This window comes from Lampetra planeri, chromosome 3 (genome assembly GCF_965212315.1).
Source record: "Lampetra planeri chromosome 3, kcLamPlan1.2.h2, whole genome shotgun sequence".
NCBI lineage: Eukaryota > Metazoa > Chordata > Hyperoartia > Petromyzontiformes > Petromyzontidae > Lampetra > Lampetra planeri.
This window is the reverse complement of record NC_136109.1, coordinates 15,385,094-15,412,752: the sequence shown is the minus strand read 5'-3', so window position 1 is coordinate 15,412,752 and position 27,659 is coordinate 15,385,094. Positions and strand designations below refer to the sequence as shown.

The following is a 27,659-nucleotide window of genomic DNA, read 5'->3' as shown; positions in this document are numbered from 1 at the left end:
GACATCTGCACCATTCATAGCCAACCGCGCTAATCGGATGTGCTGGGCGAGGACACCAAACTAAACACACAAAACAGTTCTAAAGAAATTCGTGTTCAATCCAAATTTAAAAGTACATAAGCTCCAGTGGCTTCCAAACATCAGACGAAAGAGCGTTCCAGACGGCCAAAGATGGGACATACGTAGCCAACCGTGCTAATCGGATGTGCCCGGACGTGTACACCAAACTAAAAGCATGCACACACAAAAAACCCACAAAGAATCTCACCTTCAGGGTGTACTCCCTCCAGGGAGTCCGCACGCTAAACGTCTTCTCGTCCTGCACCGCCGGGATGAGAGACACTCCGGCCAGGGGGATGGCTCCGAGGGGCTCCCCCCCAGGTCCGCGAGAGTAAACCAACTCGGCGGTCGCCTCCTCGTACGAGAACCAACGCAGCTGGAAGCCGCGGAGCCTCCCCTTGCCCAGCTTGTAGAGGTAGCCCGCAGATTGACGAGGCTGGCAGTCTTCACGGCTCGCTGGAAGCTGCTGCTGCTGCTGTTGTTGTTGTTGACCTGCGTTTGTGTCAATGCGTGCGGGTCAGCCAGGTGAGTTGTGAACGCGCGCGACGAGGGAGGGCGATTCAATAGACGCAGGTATGTTTTGTGTCTTGGTATGTGTGTGTCTTTGTGTTGTGTGTGTCTTTGTATGTGTGTGTGTCTGTATGTGCGTGGCTCTGCATGTGTGTGTGTCTCTGTGTGTGTCTTTGTATGTTATGTGTTTTTATATGTTGTGTGTCTTTGTGTTGTGTGTCTCTGTATGTTGTGTGTCTCTGTATGTGTGGCTCTGTATGTATGTGTCTGTATGTGTGTGTCTCTGTATGTGTGTCTCTGTATGTGTGTGTCTCTGTATGTGTGTGTCTCTGTATGTGTGTGTCTCTGTATGTGTATGTCTCTGTATGTTGTGTGTATGTATGTGTCTCTGTATGTGTGTGTGTCTGTATGTGTGTATCTCTGTATGTGTGTGTCTCTGTATGTATGTGTCTGTATGTTGTGTCTCTGTATGTGTGTGTCTCTGTATGTTGTGGGTGTCTCTGTATGTGTCTCTGTATGTGTGTGTCTCTGTATGTGTGTGTGTCTCTGTGTGTGTCTCTGTATGTGTGTCTCTGTATGTGTCTCTGTATGTGTGTGTGTCTCTGTATGTGTCTCTGTATGTGTGTGTCTCTGTATGTGTCTCTGTATGTGTGTGTGTCTCTGTGTGTGTCTCTGTATGTGTGTGTCTCTGTATGTGTCTTTGTATGTGTGTGTCTCTGTATGTGTGTCTCTGTATGTGTGCGTCTGACGTACCGTGCGCGCGGCGTGTACACAAAGTGTTGGATTTGCACGGTGACGCGCGCGCGGGGCGATACGAACCTAGTTCCATGTCCAGTCGGAGACAGGCGACAGATTGTTGTGCACGCGCAAGTTGTGCAAGCTCAATATTGATGACAATAAAGCGATTTGAACAACGTACATTAAATTTTAATACAACAAAAATCACAAATTACGCCGGTAGTTCAAGCGATTGCCTACACAGCGAGTGCGATTAAGTCTTTAGATCGCTTTCGCCGCGCGACTTGCGTGCTGTCGATCCGCGCGTGAAGAATCCTCCGAGTGATGTTCTCTGTACCTGGACGCGCTCCGCCTCGCGTCTAAGAGGCGGGCGAGGAGGGAGTCGCCACTTTCTGGTCGCGTTCCTCTCCCCGTGTCGCTTCCTCTTCCTGCGTCGTCGTCGTCGTCACTGCGGTGACTTTTTGGCATTAATCCTCGCAAGTCTTCACACGCGTCGGCCACTCCTCCCACACGCACCTACACACCCACACATACCTGTCCCAGCCCTTATCAGTCGTGCCCTACCTTGTTACAGAGCAATTCAGACCAGAGCGCGTTGGTCACCACCCCTGCCCCTTATACATCTCAAAGTTCATCCTGTAAAGTCTCATCGCAAGGAAGATACACAAACAGAATAGGCACGAACAAATCTTGTTTTTTGTATCAGCTAATCGTTTTTGTGTGTGTACTCATACCTGTCGACCCCTTATCAGTAGTGCCCTACCTTGTTACAAACCAATTCAGACCTTATTGGTCACCCCCGTGACCCTTAAAAATGTTAACGTTAGTAGTAGGTTTTTACCCTTTTAAACTGGTACAAAACTGACACCTTTATTCAAGGCATCATGTTTGCAATAACCACAACACAAGTAGTCAAAAAAGCAAACAAAAAGAATCAACTCTGATAATGATAATAATATGCACTGTCCTTGAAGTTGATTGGTCCACACCCGAGACGGCTTTCTTTAGAGCCTAGTCCCCATTGGTGTTGGACCAGATGACACCAGAAGGCGTACGCCTTCTGGTGTCAACCCAACCCACCTCCAACCCATCTCCACCCACCAACCTCCACCCACCTCCATCCACCACCAATCATCACCCATCTCCACCCACCAACCTCCACCCACCTCCATCCACCACCAATCATCACCCATCTCCACCCACCAACCTCAACCCACCTAGAACCCATCTCCACCCACCAACCTCCACCCACCTCCATCCACCACCAATCATCACCCATCTCCACCCACCAACCTCAACCCATCTCCAACCCATCTCCATCCACCACCACCCACCTCCTAGCTTATTCTATTTCACGTGTGCCCGAAAAGTGGCCGACGAGATGTCATCACCCTCGCCCAATGGGTTCGATCCCGAACCCTGACGATGTCTGTGGATTTTTCCTTCGGTTCCTTCGGGGTTTGCCCGCCACCTTCAAATTATTTGGCTGCTCCGATAACTATTTCCCTGTCCGTACGATTATAAAGCCACTTCGATTCGCCATGTCGTGCGTGGGCCGGGTCGCCTCCGAAACAGAGCGAATTGCTTGAGAGGGGGCTTTACCTGGCAGATATTTGAGTTTAGTACCTGTGAGTCATACGACGTGCCTGTTGAACACGTGTGCGTGTGATGATTACCCAGCATTGGAACAAAGATCCCCCGTGTAGCCTTTTAAGCAGACCTTTGGGGCAAGTGCTGTTGTTAGCGAGTAGCACCGATTAAGGTGGGCGCACTGAGCACCACGCCCGGCCGCCTTTATCTCTAGACATCAGCACCGGGCACCGTACTCATTTGAGGCCGAGTCGACCTAGGGGAGATGCAGGACCGGCTCAGATATTCGTCTCCAGTGGGAATCGATTGCTGAAACCGGATCAGATATCGCTGCGGACTCCACCAATGTTAGCCGTGGCCGGGAATCCAACGCGGGTCTGCGCCGGTCTCACAGCGCAGTGCGCTCACCACCACGTGCACCGCTCACCAACAACTCGCACTCACTACCACTCACCACCACGTGGACCGCTCACCAACAACTCGCACTCACCACCACGTGGACCGCTCAACAACAACTCGCACTCACCACCACTCACCACCACGTGGACCGCTCACCAACAACTCGCACTCACCACCACTCACCACCACGTGGACAGCTCACCAACAACTCGCACTCACCACCACGTGGACAGCTCACCAACAACTCGCACTCACCACCACGTGGACCGCTCACCAACAACTCGCACTCACCACCACTGACCACCCCGTGGACCGCTCACCAACAACTCGCACTCACCACCACTCACCACCACGTGGATCGCTCACCAACAACTCGCACTCACCACCACTCATCACCAGGTGGACCGCTCACCTACAACTCGCGCTCACCACCACTCACTACACGTGGACCGCTCACCTACATTAATTCTAGATAAAAAAAATAGAAATAGTAATAGAAATAAAATAATAAATCACGACGTTTCGGAGGCAACACAAGTCTCCGTCATCAGGTGGGACCGTCACAGCTAAATTTACTGTATCAAGCGAGGAAAAATCCAAGAGACAAGCTTTTAAATACAAGGGGGAGCTTATTCTACTCCACGTGTGCTTTCCGTCAGTTTACCAAACATCGGGTGCGTGCAGTGGTTTCATGTGCGTATGAATAGAAACATTGTTTGGTGATGCTGCGTGGGTAATTGTCCTTAGGCACAAATAACGCCGACAATACTGTCCGCGATACAGAACTCGACTTTGTTTTGAACATACACGTCTCTTGCCGCAGCCGTCTCAAATCCAGTTCTCCTTTTTGAGATGGCAGTGCCAATCTTTTATATTCATCGAACACTCAACGCATACGTCAATAACACTACGATCCTTCGTTACAGGGCCATTGACCAAAATGTCGCCTATTATACACGTTTCCTTTTGAAGCCAGTGTGACTGACGCTTGTGTTGAGTTTTATGCGAAGTCAGTCATCTCAAAGGGGCAAAGTGCGGACGGAGTTGGGCGTGAAGTCTAGATTTGAGACCGCAACAGGATTATTGCATACTTATTGAACCCGGCGTTATATCGCGTGCGGTATACGTCCGTAAACGATTTGCACCAAGTGGGTGGATGATAAACTCGTGTTGATGACTCAGGTGGCGTTAGGGTACGGCATTTATTGTATTTATACTGGACGTGCCTGGTTGAACTCAGGTTAACATACGTATCATGTTACTGCATCGTGTCTAAAACTGGTGTAAATGCCAATGTGTGGAGCGGTGATCACGGATAACATCACTGACCAGTGATCCGAAACAGTCCGTACATAACGTGTACCATTCGGCGTGGGCGATGTATCGTACAACCTCCATCACCGACAGGGGGTGGAGATGTCTTCACCAACAATGCATTCAGTGATGAACATTTTTCGCTATTTTAATGCAATTTAATATAGAGCGCCTACAATGACTAACTCTTTATATCCAGTACAGGACTCCATATACAAAATTGGTAGACTTCCTACTTTTTTCCCCTCTTGACACACCTGTATTTTTAGTTGAAAATACATGCCAAACGTAAAGCTATATATGTAACCCCTGAAATACTGTAAATTCATGTCCTGTATATATTCCTTAACCAGATTTTGGTTTACTTTTGGCTCTTTAAACCAATTTATCCCCCGTAGGCCTGATATGTAACTAGCAATGTATAACCTAAATGTTGCCATCATTTTAAATGGTTTGCAGGTATGAGCTTATGGGGTCAACAATAACGTAGCCATATATGTTCAAACATTTGATGCACAATGTAAAACCTGTACCATAAGTGGTGACATGTTTACAGCGATGTTACATAATCATTGCATTCAAAGAAATGTCTCTACAAGTGTGCACTCAGTAGCCATTGCTATAACTTGCATTAATACTATTATGAACACAAGTTTTCAGAAAAACGATTGAAGCATTACACATGGTACCTAAACCGTCAAATGCCACAACACAGTGAATATTTAAAACTTTATTTTTTCTCTGAAATGGCAATATTTTTTGCACACCAAATGAATGTGTTAGGTGACATGAATGTTACTACTGTATGAGCAAAGTAACATGTCAGTTTTGTAATATAATTACACCAACTCCCACAAACAAAATAACATGTTACTTTAAGATACATGTATGGGTCTGTTTTTGCTTCTTAAATACATTTTTAAAATTGGTATGTTTTTAATGGCAAATAACACCACGTTTGTAAAAAAGTTTTTTTTTTAACAGCAAAGAACATTTATGAATAACAATGCTTCATAACGCAACATTCCAATTGGTTTTATTACATCTTCAAAGAATAAAACAAATCCTTTACGTGTTCCACATTACAGAAAAATCTAAAACATCGATAGAAAACATCTGCATCAGCAATGGATCACTAACGATAATCTTGGTTTGTATTATTTTATTGAAATAATCCTGTTAAGCTGTTCCAGTAAGGTCAATTGTATTTATAGTGGACCAAATATTACTTCCAAAACAAAATACTTCCCATGTTGAGTTAATGAAAACCTTTTTTTTAACCAACATGGTAAATACAAGAACTACCGTATGCATCATAATTACAATGGGAATGCTATGACCATTAAAACAAACAAATGTTCAAGGCTTCCATAGCTTCAGAAGACCATCCTCACTGTAGGTGCCGATGAGGTTCTGGTGTGGGTGGTGAGTGATTCCAATAACATCTTTCTCGTGCACCTAAAATGCAACACACATGAAAGTCAGACATGCGGGTAATGTACAAACATTGATTTATAAGTGTTTGTGTAACACTCATGCACAGGCTTTACGAGTAGCAGGTTAAAACTTAAGGATATAAAACCATGTAGCGAGTAACAAAATAGGTGTAAAAGAAAATTGACAGTTTATAGAGTCTAACAGCAAGCTCTCCATAATGTCCAATCATTTCTATAAAATGGTATACATTATGTCGTCATTTAAGTCACCTTTTGATTTTCCCTAAGAGCTCTTACTATCGTTTAAATGATAGGTAATTGTTCCTCAGGTATTGTGTAGGTAAAGAAAGAAAAAAACATTACCAGAAAACCATAACATTAATCAATATTCATCCTTTTGGTTTTCCTAACAAGTTAACCTCGTCTTAAACATGTATGAAATACGAGACTGCAAAAGGTGTTTGTTGACAATATAAATTTTGGTTGTTAAAACTCCCAATTTATATTTCCTGACCATTTGTATATACTCACAGTCAGTGTCCTCTCCAGCTTTCCTGTGACAACACTGAAGCAGTAAAGCACAAAGTCTTCTCCCACGCAGTAGATCCACTCTCCACGGGGTGACAGGCAGCAGCATACGAAGTCACCACCCTCCCTCTTACCAGAACTGAAACTCCTCACAATCTGAAACACAGGTGCCAGTCCAATGAGATTTTAAAAGGGAGATTTTAAAAAAAATACTAGATAAGCTGAAGTGATAAAGCTAATTCACCCTCTTGTCCAGGCTTAATATAGGCATACCTCGCCAAACGCGGGGGTTGCGTTCCTGGGAAATTGTGTTGGGTAAAACCACGTTCAACAAATGCACCTCATGGGAAAAATTGGGTTAAGTTCCTAGGTCCGAAATTATTAACCATTCCCTCGGTTTCATTCTACATGGTTTCCATCCTTGTTATTGTACTTATGAATGCCGAGACGCTCTCTATTTCCTGTATGTTGTACACTATTTGTCACTTTCACTTCAACACAAAACTCCCGTCTCCATTACTCTTCCCGCACCACGGCACTCACACCCAAGGGTCGCCCCCGACACTGATTTACCAGCATGAAGCTCGCCCCCGACACAGTCACTTGAACTTTAATGACTCACCATCTAGGTGTCCGTATGCCTAATTTCAACGATTGGATGGCTAGATGCATGCGGCAATGTGAAACATTTGTGATAAACAGATGTGCGTGTCCATTGTTACATTATCACACAAAACACTTAAAAAAATCAGAGTCGATTCATTCACAGCATCCAACGGATGCAGCACTTTCACAGCACTACTTTTTCAATGAGAATCTTAGCAGCGTCAAATTGCGTATAACTGAACATGACCACCGTGTTCCGCAAAAACAGACCTCGTTAGGTAAACTGTGTACGATAAGTCCTCACTTAACGCATGTTCAAACAATTAATTTTCTTACATGAGGGAACACTTTTCGGCCAACGTGGAAAGTGCACCGTTATAACGTGGAATGCGCGTTATAACGCCATTTCTGAACGGGCAACAACTACCTTTTTGAGCTGCGTGGCTGAGTGTTATGATACAATACATGGAATGATACAGTAACAGCAGCACCGTTATTTGTCCTGCCATCTAACTATGTGTACGTACATCTTATCTCACCAAACTTTATCGTTATATTATTTATAAAAAAATTATTTTCGCTTAATGCGTATTTCTCTTAACGCGGTACTTTTCAGGAATGCATCTACTGCGTTAAACGAGGACCTACTGTATATCCGAAATACGCGTTCGATAAGCCATGTTTGGCTACGTTTTCCTGTATTGTTAGACACACAGGGATGCCCTGTTATGCTCTGCGTCATAAAGTTTGTACCCCGCGATAGTAGCTAAATACATAAGATATAATGGGAACCATTCACTACCATAGCATAAACTGAATCATGTGCATATTTCCATCACTATTAATTTTCCAAATGTCCAACTTATCTGAATCTTTAACGGTCTGCACACAAAAGAAAGAAATTGCTGATCCTATAGCCCCCAGAAAACAATATTTAAATTTAAGATTACAGGACGACAAATTGTTTTATTTATGACCTAAGTATTTACACAACCAAAAGGTTTTATAAGTGGAAAAAAACGACTATGAGGTTATCCTAGTGTAAATGAAGGAGCCGTATACAGCCCAAGGGAGTTTTGTAAAGCTCAAGAGCTTATGTTGACTTCTGCATATCCCACATGTACACATTTACAAATATCTTCCTGCATATTAACAGACTACTGCATGATTTTTGTATCACAGCCTCCCCAAAGTCGAGCATCAAAATGACACAATGTCACAAATCTTGTACACATTTGAACTTCCTCAATCAAATAGATCAGACTACAAATGCCAAGTGGCACACGGGACGAATTAAGCAAAATACATTTATAGCAGCACATACCTGTCCCTGCATGTTCATGATGACCACAGTGTTGGAGCGATTGCATACAACAAAGTGCTCGGCATTCTTGGGGACAGCATGCACACTGTTCACCGTGATGTCAGAACCTGTTGTACCACCCAAAGACTTGAACGTGTTGACACATTCAGTTGTCTTGACACTCCACACCTGTCATGAAAATTAAAATGATGCAGCATAATCACTTGTGAAAAAGCACTCATGAACATTTATTTGTACACTCCTATTTCAGCATTGAAATATGCTCAAAGTGGACACAATCTTCACGCAAAACACAATACAGGTTCATACAAAACAGCAATATCTCACAACTGCAAAATATTGAGTTTTACAACGAGGGAGTCTTAAACGGGTAAAGCCTGCCGAGTTTTGTAGATTGAAACTCCACGACATTCCTTTATCACATTGAGTTGATTAAAAAGTATTTTTAAATTTAATTATATGCATTGCACGAAAGTGGAAACTTGACAAGTATAAACATTGATTTCAGATCACAATTATTTAATCTAGTTTTCTCAAATAATTTCAAGTAACATGAGCATTCAGCAGTGCTCAATACATGATTAAAACCCTGAGCCAGATGGAAATTACACATTAACTGCCCACAGAGGTACTCAGTAATCTAGACTGACAACTGGAATTTTTACTTTAAACATTCCAATCGTGATCTGCATGAATTAACTAATGTGCCCAAGTTAGTTGCGACGTTATTTGTGATTTTTTGCATAATTTCATGCATGAATCACAATAATAAATGCTACACCAAATTGGGTATTTTTTTTACCAAACTACTTATTTACTTCTTTAATGCAGATCACCAGTAATGCTATTATTTTAACACAACAATTACTGAATTATTTTTGAATGCACAATGTATTCATTTAAGTTAAATCACCTGTAAAAATGTGTGAAGCATCATAACATTGCCACATTTATAAAGAATCGAGGTTAAATTATGTACCTTGACAGTCCCATCAGAAGAGGCGCTGATAACATGGTGTCCATCCTGGGTGAAAATGGCTTCGTTCACAAATGATGTGTGACCTCTGAACTCCTTCAAAGTCTTACCAGACTTAAGGCCATGCACCCTGAAACAAAACACATCGATTTTAGTCCAAGGTACTTCAAAACAAATACAATGTGCCTAATGCAAGCATTGGAAGAAACTGCATTTATTCCGGTTTTCAACACAACGCGAACATTTAGGCATTAAATAGTAGAGAATTAAGGTTTTAAGCTAAATAATGGAAAAAGTGAACTTGTACAAAAATAAAATAGGGGCCGATATCAACAATAGGCTTCTGCTTCAAGGCAAACATTTCTATTTAATTTCTTATTGCCAATGTATATATGCTTTCAAAGTGAATGTGATATGAAAAAGGCTCACAACATAAATAAGCAATGTGTCCTTCAAATAGCTGTCTCTCCACATACAAACAACAATAATTTGTATAATTTGAGCAAGCCTAACTGCTGATGGTACACTGTGGGTTGAAACTAGTTCAGTCTGCTTGTGTTTAAACAATGCTGGTGAAGTTATGCAATCCCAGACGGTTGATGATTTGTGAAAGAAATACGTTGAATACATGTGGAGACAGACATGTGAAGATCAGTCTGCTTATTTGTTTTGTTATTGATATTCGCCACAAAGAAGCTAATGGTTACTTGAATAAAGATAACCTTTAGAAGCTACTGTTGATTTTTTTTCCAATAGGCCAGGCTTTAAACAACGAGTTGTTGTCTTTATTTTGCAGAGGGTGAACTGGAAACAGATTGTTTCGTACCTCCGATTAGCACGGTTGGCTATGTACGGCACAAAGAAGTTCTACATACATATACCTATTAACTCGGACAAAAAAGTGAACACTATCGCTACTTTGTACCTTTAACACTGGGGAGTATCAAGGGTAGCATCTATTGCTTGGAATGAACAAAGCTGATCAACATTGTTTGCTGAAATCTTAAAAGCAAATACGTTCAATATACTCTTATACAATGTATAGGTTCACATCTTGATATTAATTTCAAAGAAAAGTAACCGATAAAGTTAATGAATAAATCCCAAAATAAGCATGCTAAATCCATTGAAGATGTTGTTTTCATTCAAAGTAAACACTTCAAGCATATTATAGATAGCAGCATGCTCATAGATGTAAACAATGTACGTGTTTTAATATGGTAATGTAATTGCAAATGGAAAAAGGCAATTCCTTAAAGGCCTTTTTAAGGCTTTACAATTAAGATTGAAAGAGTATGCATTAATACTCCCACACTGCAACAGGTAACGGAATAACCAGTCATTTTCAAGGCTGGGAATCACGAGGTCAAGGTCGAAGACAAAAGCTGCAAGGCGAGGTCTGGAGCCCTTTATGTCAAGGCAGTGCTTAGGGGAGTTAGGAGCTATTATATTGCAAAATGTCGTATGACCTGAGCCTTCTGGCTTTTGGCCTGATGTACAAAGGTGACCACACGCAATTATGTTATCGTCTTGGTCGAAAAAGCTCCTCCTTTTAGCGCTGCTTAAATCGCAAAGTTTTGGATAACCCTTTGCTTTGATCCAATTGGCAAATAGTCTCCCGGTAAGTCCCAAACAGGAACACAAGATGATGTTCAAATGTCTTGCTTATTAAATCATCTTTACAAGAGTTATCGTGCTTGAGCCAGCCTTGAGTCCAAGGACTCGTCTTGAGAGTTATGAATGAAACTTTACTCTATAGTTGTGTTGCTACTCGGGACTTGTATGTATTAATTTCTTTCGCACCATACCTAGCCAACCATGCTAATTGGAGGTGCGGGAAATATAAAACCGAAAAGAAAACTGGCCAAATTGATCAAAGGGTTGCATAATAATTGAGAAACAAGGGCTAATATGACCTGCCTCAGCATTCCAGCCCTGCTAGCCAAGGCATGCCCTCCCCCCAGCTCTCTGTCCGAACCCGTTGTCTCATCATTGCCTATGGATGCAACTCCTTCCTGCACGCCTTGCACGAGTACTACTGTTACACCGCAAATACTTTTGTGAGCAGAAGAATGTTGGAAAGTGTTATAGAATATATGCGTATGCAGGATTTATTATTTTCCTTGTTACCTTATGATTTGATCAAAAGCAGCACTGAGAATCTGGCTGCTGTCTTTGGAAAAGCTCACACACGTCACTCCTTTGCTGTGTGCTCGCTCGAAACGGCGCAAACACTGCCCACTCTGTATCTTCCACACCTACAGCAACAAACAAACACACAAAGCATGTACGTAAATAACATACTTATATCAACATAATTAATGTGCAAACATCTGCACAAAAAATAGAATTTAACAGCAGTCTTATCCGTCATCTTATAATCCATTCATGTTACTATTACCAAGGGACAGGAATGAATCCCAAAGGATTTCAAACAATTTGAAGCATTCAATAAGTCACTAGGTTTGTTTGTAAATCGTCAAAAGCTAGGTTCTATCCCCTGCCAGGTGGCTCAGTGGTAGAGCAAGTAGCTCATAATTAGAAGGTTGCTGATTTAGCCCATCATTCTTCTGGGGTAGACAAAATAAGAACTTCTTTGTGGGGAAGCCAAAAGTAGTTTTCCTATGAAGACACACCCATGCCATAGGTATGTGCAACTTCCGCGACTATCTCAGTGTTGTAAATGGAGATGGGCACTGCATCAAGCTCATTTGAGCAATAAATCACTGCATTTTTTGACTGCTGGATGAAATCCTCCTCACCTCATTACCATATGATGTGCTACGAAGAGCGGCCATTGCCAGATATATTGCCAATTATATTTTTCTATAAGGGCAGAGTTACTCTTTGTGCTTGTGTACCACTGCCAACACAGTATCACCAAATAATTTAACAGAAACAATATAAAACTGCAAACAGTCACATTGTAACCAGAAAGATCGAATAAATGTATTTGAAAATCAAAAAACTACTTTCCTTCCTAGTACAACAATGTTAAGTCAATTAGAAGATAATATTTATTTTTCCATCCTGGGACAGGTGTCTTGTTATTCATGGGTTTTAAGCTTGTCTCAACATATGAGCACAACATAGTACCTTGATCTTGCCATCTTGACCACCAGATGCCAGCATTTCACTGTCACGGCTAAAAGCCAAGCACAGTACAGCATCATCCATCATCATAAAGTTGTCCTGTGCTTGGTACTTCAAGTCCTGCGCACACAATGACACAATTCAAAGTCAAGTGATATGAAAACAAAATTGTCCGCAACTATTTCCAAAAAGTGGAAATTACATTTTTTATTTTTCAGGACCCTTTACGCAAGTGTTATATAGTTGAAATCTTATTTTATGTACTCGTTAAAAACTAAGATCACAAGAATACATGGCACACCGATTCATTTTTGCAGGGTGATTATACAAAGAAGGGCTTGAAATGACTCCTGTTCATCCAAGTGTGTTCATATATAACCTGCTACATGTTGAGTTAACGAGCTATAGCACTTGACAATGTCAACTCCCTACTCAACCTCCAGCACAAGAGACTATTGCAGTGCCATGAAAGAATTGCTTGTACAGGGCACTGCACTAAACCACAAAAAATATCAAATAGGCCCAACTTCACTATTATTGGCTGGACTTCACTTGTCAATATAACATGCTTTACATAGATAGTTATAATTGTAAAAATATTAGGATGAACATATTTAAGCAATACTTAATTATGGAAGAAAAAACACTACCTTGCAAGAACATCAGAGGGCGACTATACATTGTACTACATAATCAAATAATTGCCAGGTATACAAGCCAATCTTTGTGAAGCAGCACTAACTTAAAAATGCGCTAACAACATTAAACATGAAAGGTGGCTTTTAAATGTAAAGTGGAATCCTATTTTTATTTTACTTTTCCAGTTACTTCCATACCAATAATGCAATGGGATACATATTCTGACGGTTATTACCTTTCTGATCTTTCCAGTGGTGAAGTTCCAGACTTCGATGAAGCCATCCACAGAGCCAGTGATGAGGTACTGTCCATCAGGTGAAAATCTCCCACATTCCACGTGTGATTTTTGTCCAAACTGCAAACATCGAATAAACCATATAATTTACACAGGATATGGGGTCAAATGTATGACATCAATACATTATATCAGCAAAAGACATTAATCACAAATATGTATTCACTTAATCAACTAAAATTGTAAAAAATGTAAAAGTTAGTAAGGTTGTCAATTTTGTAATAGAAAACGGAGTTTATTATTATTTATTATTACAGCCAAAATGAACTTCTTACACAATGATAGGAACCCTCAAGATTCTAGAATACAAACATTTATTTAGCCAGAAAAACCTTAATGAGTCTCAAAATTTTTGAAGAGGCACTTATGATTGTCTGGATGTGGGAAAAAATATTATAGGAGTGATTCTGCTGCTTGGACAGGACCCTTATTTACATTAACTCAATGGTTCACCTCTGCAGTAGATAAAATGCTAATACTTTTCAGGCTCTCTCCATTCCAACAGCCAAGATCTGATGTCAAAATCCCTTCCACCAGCCATCTATGCCAGACTTCCTGATGCTGATCAAGTCCAGGTTCAAGATCATTAACTTTTGCTCTGCATATGTTTGTATTGATATATATAATTTTTAACTAAATACATATGCCTTCTTTCCTCAAGATGCCCATGCCCCACTGTTCTTTGGTTTTATATGCGACGAAAAATGAACTGGTATTTTTTTCTGGACATTATGCATCTCACACCATGCACAGCACACAAGACATGGTGCAGGGGATCACCATGCTCAAATTAAACCAAAGGTGACTCCACCACAGATCAACAACAAACCAGAGGCACATGTTTCTGTTGTGCTTAGTTTACACAGAAAAGCCCTTTGTAGCGAGTCGGATATGACATTTTTTTACATCAGCATCAAGGTGGATCCACGTAAAAATGTTTGCCAAGCCCATGGGTTCCAAGGTAAAATCTGATAGCTCATCCATATATTTATTATTTGATTGCAACTCCCTTTAACCACATTTTAAGCATTTACATTTGCACATGCCAGCTTCATTAAGCACCGATAATACACAGCTATTTAACAAATAATGTTATTGCTATTGCAATATCAAGGAAAAAAAGTTATCATTTTTGTATTGTATATTCTGACATTAAGAAAAAACACATTCTTATGCAATTGTGATAACATATTTGGTAGGCTAAAACTAGTACACTATTATTATAATCTAGACTATAAGGTCATTAATGTATTTATTCAATCAAGGAGAGCCAATCAAAACTTATCAATACCTATTCTTAGGTTTTTTCGGTAAAGTCACGTAGGTAAAACATTAAAAAGTAAAATAAAATAAAAATCACGACGTTTCGGAGGCAACACAAGCTTCCGTCTTCAGGTGGAACCGTCACAGCCACGACAGCTGTATCAAGTAAGCTGTCGTGGCTGTGACGGTTCCACCTGAAGACGGAAGCTTGTGTTGCCTCCGAAACGTCGTGATTTTTATTTTATTTTTAATGTTTTACCTACGTGACTTTACCGAAAAAAACCTAAGAATATAAATCCTTGCAGTCACGAAAGCTTCAAATCTAGAATTATCAATACCTTTATGTGACGACTGAGCTGTGTAGGGAACTTCTCTTCCTCCTCATCCTTGACAGCTGCTTTTCCTCTGAACAAATCGATTGTAGTGCCAGGTGGGAGCAAGCCCTGGTGCTGCTGCCACTTCAGTGCCTGTTCAGACAATCAACACAAAATATAGCTGTTATAAGCTGAGCTACGTAATGCTATTTCAGGTTATGCAGAAGATCAAGTGGTCTACAACACCAGCCCACCATGCAGAACACAATAAAATAACTTTGGATGGTGTTACAATAGGGTGAACATTTCAATGAATTAATTTATAATTTATCATAACATGTTGGGATCGAATATATTCAGGCAATAAGCATTAAATATATCTCATTGCCCAGATATATTGTAAACATTTTTTAGCAGTCATCTAATTTAGATATGAAAACATCAATAAGAAGCATGTGTAAAAAATAATAGAAAAATGTTACTCAAGACTTATGCATACGCTAGACATAACAGAGAAATGCAATACATAAAGCAGATGTAATACAAAGAAAGCATAAACATAACAATTCAAACATCTTTTTTACAAGGATGGCAGCTTGGTTATATTTTCTAACAAACTAGAAGCAAAAAGTTGAAATGAACAAAAGTATATTTTGTGGCTTAATAAAGAAAGAAGCATCTTTCAATGCCTCTCCCCCACTTGGGACAACCTTCATTGCCGGCCTTGCTTGGGATCACTTGGGAAGTGAAGTGTGATTGTCGTGCCAATAGGTAATCTAATTGAGACGCTGGGACATGTTATCATGTCTGCCAGTGACGTGATCGGAATGTTGATAAGGATAGGCTCAAAATATTACTTTATGCAATTTTAGGTTCCTCTTGGCAATCCATAGCTTTTAAACATGGCAACAATGCTAAGTTTTTATTTGATAAACACTGTGCTCATATTCTACTACATTTAATGCAAGCTTTGTGTGGTGAGGAACAATATAAGATCACATGCACCGCATGTTGGCTTATTCTTATTTTGTAAAGCTTATATGTACAATTGTATTAATCTATTTGATTGATGCTACGAGAGCACTTGCTCTGCATCTACATCAGTCATAAGACTAGATAAATACAAACACGTACATGCAGCAGCTGTAAGGTCATACCTGTCCAAGCAAAGCCATGAGACGAGCAGGAGGCACCACGCTGACTTCCCCGGCGAGGGCCAGAGCGATGGCTGCCCTCCTCTTCTCCTTACTGCTACCATCCGGATATGCCTAGAAGCAACACCCAAATGTAAATATAACCTCCGATCAATATAAATTATCTGCAAGTAATCATTACAGATGTGACTAAACTATAAAATATACACATCGTGTAAGAAGCTCTGTTACCTCTCGGGGGTCAAAATACGAGCGGGCAAGCAGGTTTTCCAAGTGGACGTAGCGTTCAGGCTGGGTCTGTTTCAACATGATCATGGGGTCGGTTTGCCTCAGCAGGGAGCGTGCAGCACCCAGCTCTCTCAGTTCAATCAGCTCCAACACCACCTACGACAGAGGCAAAGTATCAGTTTCAAGACACCTACATTTCAATTCTAAACAAGTATTAAATCACACAAAAGACTGCACACCTTGCCCGTCATACCTGCTCATAGAGGTCAACTAGAGTTTTGTCAGGCAGCTTGAGAGACTGTATAGCCTGCAGTACAGTATCCCAGTGCCCATTGTTGATTTCCGATACAAAACTGTCGATGCTGTCCACCGTGTTGAGGGACACGGACGTCTCCTCCTGCAGCACGGCGAGCGTGCGTTGCAAATTGTTCTCCTTCAGGTACTGCATGATTAGCCGCACCACACTGAACACACACACATACAAAAAGAGAGATGTTAATAATTTTAATGGCGGCATGCATGCCCATTGTAGTTTACACATTCAAATTGGACATGAACCCCTGCTCATCGATGTCTAATATTCACTTAAAACTGTATGCAAATCATATTTTTAAAATAACCGGACAAAAATGTGCTGGGTATATTTGTGTGTTTTGGTAATAGGCGTTTTTATACAATGTAAGTTGGGTATTAGCACACCATATATAAGCAGTTATGTTAAAAACATCACATACTTACAGTACACTTGACACCCTTGCAAACGAAACTTTTCATCTCCAGGGATTATCACACTTATTAAAACGAATCGATGCCTCGAATTTCCTGGCTGGCGGCTGTTGGCTGGATTCCCCTCCACCCCAATAATAACTCGATTCATGGGAGTGATGGGACCTCCTTTGCCAGTACCAAAATATGAGAATAGGTTTTCCCCTTTTTTCTGGCAACAAATGCTTGTCTTTGTGCTGTACGCCTTTTGGCGTCCTCTGATCTAACACCGTTTTGAGACTAGGCTCAAAAGAAAGCTGTCTCTGGTGTGGACCAATCAGTTTCAAAGACAAGCAATATGTTATCAGAGTATGTTTCTTGTTTGCATTGACAAGCACTGTGGTTAATGCAAACATGATTCCTTGTAAAAGGTTTCAGTTTGGTGTTTTAACATCTTAACACCTGTTTTGTTGCCAGAAAAAAGGGGAAAACCTATTCTCATAACTCGATTGTTAGTGTTTTCGGGCCGTGGACACCTAAACTACCAGGCTTAATCGGATTTTCCGTATAACACTTGAACATTGATTTGAAACGGCGAAAGTTCGTAAAACATAATAGCGACATCGAAGAGGCGGGAGTAACGAATATAAAAAAACTGACACGGTTATTTTCACATCGATTTCAATGTGTGCTCCCATGAATGCAATTCTTTTTCCAGAATATTATTTTATTCTTAAGAGAATCCACGACATATATATTGGTTTGCCATTTTAGAACGTAAAAAGCGGTGCAGGATTGTGAGTATGAAAATGATAGCAGTCTCTTGATTTCGCGCTACAGAGCGACGTGTTATCTGTTAGCGCAAATAAAAGTACAGAACTTTAATCACAATGGTTACAACTGGTTGGGGGGGGGGGCACGGGGGGATTTCTCGTACCACCACACTTTGGCGACAACCACACCTCGCCATGCCACCGACGGGTGTGCCTAAATCCAGCTTTCTAGCGTGCATTCGTTAAATAAACGCAGATAACGCGCGGCGTTCATGTGATAACGCGCACTGTACGAATTGCAATGCAGCGTTGCCTCGCCTGGGCCTCCACCGAGCCTGGCCTAGGCCTCAATGGGGCCTAGGCGAGGCTCGGAGTTGGCTCACAAACCCCCTTTCTCCTCCCTCCCTGCCAGCGCGGACACTCACTCGGGTGACTCGATCTCGATGGACATGTTTGCCGAGGTGCGGGCAAAGGAGCCGCCGCGGTGCAGACGCCGTAGTTTTCGTGCGGAGGGTCAAATAAGACGGCGCCGACTCGGATTCGGAGGCCTTTGGCGTCCCCCCACCTCGCGCAGCGGCGGTGACGTCACCAGTGCCCACATTGATCGAGGCATGACGTCATTTCAGTGGAGCGATGTCGCGCTTGTTGCGGCCCCCTAACACGTCACGCGCATTGTCGTTGTAACGCGTCGCGGTGATATCGTGGTGAGTGACGTCAACGGCGATGGCGTGCGGTGGGGGGAGGTGACGTCACGCAAAGCGATTGCGATGGCCCCGTGACGATTCGTCGCTCGCGATTCTCGACCGCGATTTGATTTACGATTCGATTCACGTCTTTGCGTGACCACTCAAATTGATTGGTTCTGCTGTGCCTTTGTTTTTAATTGCAGGCAACTTGCGTAAATATACGCGAACATTGCAAGACGTCGGTTCCAACACGCATGGTTTTCGATTAATTGATCGTTAAGACGACATGACGTTAGTTGAATTACTGTTGAAACTGGCGTCTTTATTCATCATGGGAGTGGCAATATTCAAAGAAAAGTAATAGTACAGCCACTTCTCAATCCACTGCTGGACGAAGGCTTCCCTAAACATTGTCAATCATGTGGTTATAGTATACAGTGTTTCATCACATCACTCGCCACTAACTACTCGTCAGAATGGGTTTTTTTCGCTAAATATTGGGTCTTTGGAGCCTTGGACCGAACTATATCTGATTGTGAAATTAAATCAAGGATTTTTATGCATTAACATAATGGAATATTTATGGACAATGAAGTGTACCATAAATAATAGCAAACCCAAGGTCATGTACAATAAGTTCGATAAAAAATAGTTCAAATCTGTCGGGAGGGATAGAAGTTAAAGGTGGACGAAAGCAGGATGTTAGTGTATTTTGGAAAAAAATAACTTAACTATAATACGTAAGATACCATTATGCCAATCTTAAAAAAAATTCTAATCACGTACGATCTACCTCCTATGACGTGTTCTTGGTTCTTTCGGTAAACTCACGTAGATAGAAAACATATATAAAATATTTAAATATACAAATCAAAATAAATTTAAAGTAAAAGCAAAAAACCCACAAAAACAGTAAAATAGAATTAAAATAAAAAATGTAAATTATTAGATTTTTAATTTATTTTACTATATTTTTTTTATTTATGACCTTACCGGTAGAACCAAGAATATGAATTCCTGCAGTCAAAATCCTCTGACGTTGTTCAGAAACATGGTCATTACAATCATAAATGTAGTAAAAAGTGAAACATCTTAAAATAAACGTGGAGACGTGAACGTTTGTCAGTACACCGAAACGATAAAGAGGAGCACATGGAATTGAGAACATGTGCAGGTCATCCATGATATTGGTCGCGAAAGCCTACGTGTAATGGTAATGAAGGGATGGAACGTGTCTCAAATTACGTCCATGGAGGAGATGGGGATTGTGTGCAAGTGCGAGGTGGATTATTCAGTCACTGAATGGTGCCAAGTAGTTGCAGCTCGGGGAGGCTTTCATCCAGCAATTGTGTGATGCCGCCGCCACGAAGCCGTTCGGCAGGCGCCCCATCCCCGACCTCGCCACCACCAAGCAACGGAGCCAACCCCTCGTCCCCCTCACCTCACCTCACATGAACACACCCGCGCGCATTTCCCCCCCCCCCCCCCCATAGAGCTGGAAGGGGAGGACACCTGATCGACCGGTTTTTATCCGAGAAACCCTTATCGGGATTAACTCTCACGGTTTCCGGCGATCAGGGAATTGGATGACCTCCCCCGACGCTACGTTGCACCGCGGCGCTGCGACCGACCTTAAGATGGTATGGTTGCGGCGTGGGGCATTCGGCCACCGCGGTTGAGGCGCATTTCCCCCCACACACACCCCCACGGGTCGACGGGGCAAGCAGGGGAGGGACGGGACAGCATGAATAGTGGGACCGCAGGGGCTCTTGCGCATAGTCATGGAGGGTTGGGATAATTACGCTTGAGCGCGCAGGCCCCATTGTTAGGGAGGGTAAGGGATTAATTAGGATTTACGCCGCGCACGCTGCACACTGATTAGCATATCACAAGCGCCCGGAACCGCCGTGCGCGTGCCAGAGGGGCGCGAGCCCATTGTTCAGAGCCGCATCCCTTTGAGGTAGGGAGGATAAATAGGGGGCGCAAAGGGGAAATCGCGCCCTCACTCCAGCACCAGGCGACACCACGAGCTCCAGCCCAGCGACCCGGACGTCCGTGAGATGCACCGCGGTACGCTGCGAGCAGGAGATCAACGGACCGCCGTGAGCACCTAACAGTGAGTAAGAAGGTGAATTAGAATCATAGCAGATAAATCGGGAATAGGTATAAAGGTATCAGCGTAGGCCAGCCTCGTCGACTCACTGATTTAACACCTAGTTCCAGGTAGCGGACAATAAATCATTAATAGCTGATCGCGGCCTGTGATCTCGTTGAGAGGTGTGAACGTGTGTGGTACTGTGTACACAGTGGTTCGCCACGTGAGTGAGCGCTGCGCGGAGCTGCGCGTGTGGGTGCGCGTGTGTTCACTACGTGTATGATACAGGTGCGCGATCACAACATGAGTGCTCAGTGGCGAGTGAGCGCTCGGGGAGCTGTGTGCGTGAGTGCGCGTACGTTCGCTACGTGTATGATACAGGCGCGCGATCACAACGTGAGTGCTCAGTGGTGAGTGAGTAGCTCGGGGAGCTGTGTGCGTGAGTGCGCGTACGTTCGCTACGTGTCGGATACGGGTGCGCATTGGTCACGCGGTTATTCGACGTGGAGGCGAGTGCCGCACCGGGCTGTAGACGGGCACACGCTCGCAGCGTGGGAGCGCTGCGCGAAGCTGTAACAGTAGAGGCGTTGCGCTCGAATGCCGGCTAAACCTTATCGGGGAATAGAGCGGTGCGGCAACGCAACCGGAATAGGGGATGCGTGAGGGAGAGACCCCGGGGGCCAACGGCCCCCACATATTGGTGTCAGAAACGGGACGATCCCCCGCACCCCCAAGTGAGAGAGGCCCCCTAACCCAAGTTAAAGTAAAATGCACATTTATGGGCAAAGGGATTCCATCATGGAAATCGTTTGCCCGCAGCATCAAGGGGGCTAAAAAGGTTAATGGGTGGTCAGATGAGGAGGCGTTGCAGCAGTTAGAGCTACATTTAGATGGGCGATCAGCTGACTTTGTGGAAGCTTTGCCCGCAAGCGCACAAACTCAGTGGGAAGAATTAATGTGCGAACTCGAACAGCGCTTCAGCGCCTATGACGAGGAGGAGGCGCAGGTGGCTTTAGAGGCACGCCGCCGCCAACCCGGCGAGGATCTGCGAGATTATGCCGAGGACGTACGCATGTTGACCCAGCTCGTGTACCCGGAGTACGAGTCAAAAATAATTGAGGGCCTCGCCGCCGGGAAGGTCCAGCGATATTTGGCATGCACCCCGTGGTGGCAGCCAAATATAGACGGTGCACGCCTCTCATTTAACACCCTCGTCGAGCGCGCGCGCAAATGCGAGAAACTCTCGGGTGAGCGCGCGCAGCCTCGAGGTAGGGAACGAGAGTGCGCCGTGGCGAGTCTACTCTCCGACGAGGAGGAAGAGCTCGACATCGCAGTAAGGGGACTGGAAAGGGAGCCCCAGAGACCCAGCGAGACAACCCCGGGTTGGGTAGCCGGGCTACAGACCGGCATAGGAGATATACGCGAGGAAGCGAATAGAAATGTGAAGACCATCCAGTCTGAGATGGGTGAGCTACACTCCACAGTAGGGGGGCTGGCCGGGAAGGTATCCCAATTAGAGTCCGAGTTGGAACAACTGCGTACAGGGAGAAAGAGAGGGCAGGGGACCCACTACGGAGCCGCCACCCCTCCCCGGACGTGTTATGTTTGCGATCGGCGAGGGCATCTCAGGAGGGACTGTCCTCAGGTCGCCCGAGCTAGACAAGAGCTAAGGTCAAACACTAAGGCCCGCCTAGAGAGGGGACCACCGGGGGGTGAAATCGACGTAGCCCCGACACGAACAAGCTGTAGTGATAATGGCGAGCGAGTGATCTCCACACAGGTTCCAGCAACAACGCCCACGGAAACGGTGACTCCTGGCGACTGGCTACGGGAGCTGGTGGCGGGGATCACGGGGGCCACGTCGCTGGTGGAAGGGGAGGTAAACGGAGTGCGTACCCGAATCCTGCTGGACCCGGGGGCGGTGGCCTCGCTCGTGAGCGCAGCGCACTGCAGCGCGATCGGGGTCGACGTGCGTCACCTGCAGGCCCCGGACCGCGCGCTGCACACGGCGAGCGGAGCCGGAATGGGGTTGCTAGGGAGAGCCACCCTCGAGGTCCACATAGGCAGCCAGGTGTGCACCCAGGAGTTCTACGTGTCGAGTGCGTTGTGTCACGAGTGTATCGCAGGTACCGACCTCCTAGAACGGTTGGGACTCAACGTGCAACCCCGCCAGCGATGCGCCACCATGGAGAGCAACGGCGAGCGGATACCGTTCCTGGGACGAGAACCAACGCGCCTCCGCTTCGCACCTGTGGCCGCTATCCTGGCGACGGCAGTCACCATCGGCCCGCTCACCGAGATGCTGGTGCCGGTGGCAACATCCCCCACCGACCCCGCGCTCCGACCATCAGGGGAGGTAATGCTAACTCCTCACCCGGAGTTGGCAAAGCGGTATGGGGTTGTGGGATCCGCCACGTTGGTAAACGCAGATGGGGACCGATTGTTTATGCGGATGTTTAACCCCCACAGTACCCCAGCGATACTGCGACGGCGCACCCCGATTGCCACCGTACACCCCCTGCACGCACGCCACTCTAACGACTCAGTGTTCGCACCCTGGGCTGAGGACCCCGGTCGTCCTGAGGGTGACCAGGACCTGGCCTGGCGAGTCGGCCCGACTCCCCGAGCCGAGGTCGTTCCCCTGCTCAACGCGTTACATGTACCATGGGCGGATTTACCTAAGGGAGAGGCCGATCGGCTGCGCGAGTTACTGCGGGAGTATGCCGACGTATTCAGTGAACACGACTCGGACGTGGGTCGGACCGACCTTGTTAAGCACCAAATTGACACCGGTGCAGCCCGACCCATCAAACTCCCTGCATACCGAGTGGGCGCACCCGAACGCACCCAGATCAAAGAGGCAGTTGGGGACATGCTTCACGATAACATAATTCAGCCCTCGGCGAGCCCCTGGTCAGCCTCAGTGGTACTAGTAACAAAAAAGGATGGGTCAACCCGGTTCTGCGTCGATTACCGTAAACTGAACGCAGTCACGCTCGGCGACGCCTTCCTCATACCCCGCATCGACGACACTTTTGACAGCCTCGCCGGAGCGCGATATTTTTCCACCCTCGATCTCGCGTCCGGGTACTGGCAGGTGGAGATGGCGGAGGAGGATCGGCCGAAAACCACATTCACCACCCCGATGGGACTATTCGAGTTTCGAGTACTCCCGTTCGGACTCACCAATGCGCCCGCGACGTTCCAGCGGCTGATGGAGTTGGTGATGCGGGGTTTGCAATGGGAACAGTGCCTGATTTACTTAGACGATGTGATCGTGTTCAGTAGATCTTTGTCTGAGCATTGGTCCAGGCTACGAGAGGTGTTCCAGCGACTGCCAGTGGCTCATCTCAAGCTCAAGCCACGTAAGTGTTACATCGCACAACGCGAGGTGGGGTACCTCGGGCATCGCGTCAGCGAGGCAGGCGTGCGTACCGATCCGGAGAAGGTACGCGCCGTAGTGGAGTGGCCACGGCCAAGGAATCTGATGGAGATCAGATAATTTTTGGGGCTCGCAACCTATTATCGTCGATTTGTAAAGGGATTCAGCGAGATTGCACGCCCTCTCACCCAACTCACCTCCCCTAAGCACCCCTATCAGTGGACGGGGGCCTGCCAGACGGCCTTCACCACTCTCAAAGATCACCTCACCCACGCCCCCACCCTCGCTTTCCCCGATTTTACCACCGATTTTATTTTGGACACCGACGCCTGCAGCAGCGGGCTGGGCGCGGTGTTGTCACAGGTACAGGATGGGACGGAACGAGTCATCGCGTACGCCAGCCGGACCTTGAGTGGGGCCAAGCTGAACTATTGCGTGATCCGCCAAGAGTTGTATGCCGTGATTTTCGCATGTAAGCAGTTCCGGCCGTATTTGTACGGCAGAAAATGTCGCGTACGCACTGACCATTATGCTCTGCAGTTTCTTCTTACATTCAAGGAGCCGCGGGGGCAGATGGTTCGGTGGTTGGCGCAGTTGCAGGAGTACAACCTGCAAATCGAGTATCGGGCTGGCCGGACGCATGCAAACGCGGACGCCTTGTCGAGGCGGCCCACGGTGTACGCCGAGACAAGGGCGGAGGAGGCCTGCCCGTGTTTCACGGGGGGACGCTGCCGGCAGGCAACGGACCCCCGAGAGGCCGCGGCCACTGACCCCCCCCCAGCGAGAGAGAGTGCAGTGTGCGCCACGGAGACCCTCACAGGTGGCACCGAGGATCCCGTCGACCGCCCGGCAAGCGCGGGACCCACGGCTCGGGACCCGGCGGATCACCCCGCCCCGATCGGACGGATCCGGGAGGACGTCGGCTGCGCCTTCCCGGGCCTGAACGACGAGCAGCTGAGACAGACCCAGCAGCGAGATCCCGATCTGGTGGCGGTGGAGGCGGCACTGCGGGAGGAAAAGAGCGCCCTACCAGGACCCTGGAGCGGTCTGTATGGCCGGTTGTGTGTGCAGAACGGGGTGGTAATATCTGTGTTCCTGCCCAGGTGCGACCCTAGCTGCTACGGCTGGTGCATGACCACCCACTTGGGGGCCACGATGGGGAACGACGCACTCGAGAGACCCTGCGTCGCCAGTATCTCTGGCCTAAATTGGCACAAGACGTGGCGGCCTGGGTACAGGGCTGCCGCGCCTGTCAGCAGTGCGGGCCGAAACCGGCACGATACCAGGTACCCCTAAGGTCGTTCCGCGTCAGCCGCACGAATCAGCTGGTCGGGATCGACCTACAGGGGCCATTCCCGCGATCCCATCGAGGCAACCGGTATATCCTGGTCGCAGTAGAGTATTTCACCCGCTACCCCGTGGCAGTGGCCATCCCTGATAAAACGGCCTTGGTGGTGGCCCGGGCATTCGTGGAACACTACGTACTTAAGCACGGGATCCCAGAACGAGTCCTCACCGACCAGGGTAGCGAGTTCGAGGCCGAGCTGTTCCAGGCACTGTGCCGAGAATTCGGAATCCAGAAGGACCGAACCACAGCGTACCACCCCCAAGCGAACGGTATGGTAGAACGCATGAATCAGACCCTAGCGGGGAAACTCAAATGTATGGCGGCCGCAAATCAACGGGATTGGGACGAACACCTCCCCTACGCCCTTTTCGCCTACGCCACCACCGTACACACGTCGACGGGACAAACCCCGTTTTTAATGATGTTCGGCCGTGAGTCTCGTTTACCCGCAGATCTGCTATTCGGCGTCCCTTCCCCCCAGCCGGAGGAGGGAAGCCGCCCCGTGGAACACCTGTTGGAGACCCTGCGAGAAGCCCGAGGCCGAGCATACCCGCAAGGGGAAGCCGCGCATCGGCCGCAGGAACAGGGCACCCGACCCCGCATGGAACCCCCCTTATTCCTGACAGGCGCTAAGGTGTGGCTACACACCCCTCGCGTCGGGTCCGGGCAGGTGGGGAAACTGACGACCTACTGGCGGGGACCCTGGACCGTGGTGCGGCAGATCTCCCCCTGGACGGTACTAATTTATGGCGGGGAGAGGGGTCGAGAGACGGTGGTCAACGTCCGCCACTTAAAACCATGGAAAGCGGCCCCGGCGAGAGAGAACCCCGTCACCCGAAGGCCCCGAAATCCCGGAGTACCCGCACCCCTCGTGTTGGGGGGCCTCGCACACTACATGGGCCCCGCCGGGCCCCCGAGACGCCCCGATCCAGTCCGGAGACGGCGCGGACAACGGGCCCTAAACCCTTCCGCTGCTGAGTTTGTGCCCCAGCCCACAGGTGCCGGAGGACGGGGAGAGCCGCTGGAGTGGAGGAGGAGGCCGCCGCAGGAGCTACAGAGGACGGAACCACCCGCCCCGAGACCAGCCACCAGGTCCGGACGATCCCCCGGACCCCGCAACGTTTCCTCGTGGGCGCGGCCCAAGCGAGGTGCTCCAGTCAACCCGGGACGGGGACTGGCACCTCAGGGGGCTATGTGATGCCGCCGCCACGAAGCCGTTCGGCAGGCGCCCCATCCCCGACCTCGCCACCACCAAGCAACGGAGCCAACCCCTCGTCCCCCTCACCTCACCTCACATGAACACACCCGCGCGCATTTCCCCCCCCCCCCCCATAGAGCTGGAAGGGGAGGACACCTGATCGACCGGTTTTTATCCGAGAAACCCTTATCGGGATTAACTCTCACGGTTTCCGGCGATAAGGGAATTGGATGACCTCCCCCGACGCTACGTTGCACCGCGGCGCTGCGACCGACCTTAAGATGGTATGGTTGCGGCGTGGGGCATTCGGCCACCGCGGTTGAGGCGCATTTCCCCCCACACACACCCCCACGGGTCGACGGGGCAAGCAGGGGAGGGACAGGACAGCATGAATAGCGGGACCACAGGGGTTCTTGCGCATAGTCATGGAGGGTTGGGATAATTACGCTTGAGCGTGCAGGCCCCATTGTTAGGGAGGGTAAGGGATTAATTAGGATTTACGCCGCGCACGCCGCACACTGATTAGCATATCAAAAGCGCCCAGAACCGCCGTGCGTGTGCCAGAGGGGCGCGAGCCCATTGTTCAGAGCCGCATCCCTTTGAGGTAGGGAGGATAAATAGGGGGCGCAAAGGGGAAATCGCGCCCTCACTCCAGCACCAGGCGACACCACGAGCTCCAGCCCAGCGACCCGGACGTCCGTGAGACGCACCGCGGTACGCTGCGAGCAGGAGATCAACGGACCGCCGTGAGCACCTAACAGTGAGTAAGAAGGTGAATTAGAATCACACCTAGTTCCAGGTAGCGGACAATAAATCATTAATAGCTGATCGCGGCCTGTGATCTCGTTGAGAGGTGTGAACGTGTGTGGTACTGTGTACACAGTGGTTCGCCACGTGAGTGAGCGCTGCGCGGAGCTGCGCGTGTGGGTGCGCGTGTGTTCACTACGTGTATGATACAGTTGCGCGATCACAACGTGAGTGCTCAGTGGCGAGTGAGCGCTCGGG

General features: G+C 46.8%; 2 protein-coding genes across 4 annotated transcripts in view; both read right to left on the bottom strand.

Annotated features, from left to right (window-relative positions):
* The window catches only part of LOC144738699 (TBC1 domain family member 2B-like), a 28,970-nt gene extending 26,773 nt beyond the window's left edge, over positions 1 to 2,197 (bottom strand). For 2 of the 3 annotated variants that reach the window (XM_078621694.1, XM_078621702.1), the window contains exons 1-2: positions 1,390 to 2,197; positions 269 to 552 (exon numbers count right to left, since the gene is read on the bottom strand). In XM_078621694.1, the coding sequence (XP_078477820.1) occupies positions 269 to 552; positions 1,390 to 1,399 (294 nt within the window). In that variant the 5' untranslated portion in view covers positions 1,400 to 2,197. The remainder of the gene's footprint in view (positions 1 to 268; positions 553 to 1,389) is intronic. The other variant, XM_078621709.1, reaches the window with a different exon arrangement.
* A 3,129-nt stretch (positions 2,198 to 5,326) lies between these two features.
* Positions 5,327 to 18,548, bottom strand: SMU1 (SMU1 DNA replication regulator and spliceosomal factor). Its single transcript, XM_078621684.1, has 12 exons — positions 18,371 to 18,548; positions 16,721 to 16,931; positions 16,471 to 16,623; positions 16,243 to 16,353; positions 15,110 to 15,238; positions 13,449 to 13,568; positions 12,578 to 12,694; positions 11,612 to 11,739; positions 9,485 to 9,611; positions 8,506 to 8,673; positions 6,579 to 6,731; positions 5,327 to 6,069 (listed from the first exon to the last, which is right to left on the bottom strand). Exons 1-12 carry the CDS (start codon positions 18,394 to 18,396, stop codon positions 5,971 to 5,973), a joined length of 1,542 nt encoding a protein of 513 aa, XP_078477810.1. The 5' UTR covers positions 18,397 to 18,548; the 3' UTR covers positions 5,327 to 5,970.
* Between the last annotated feature and the right edge of the window lie 9,111 nt (positions 18,549 to 27,659).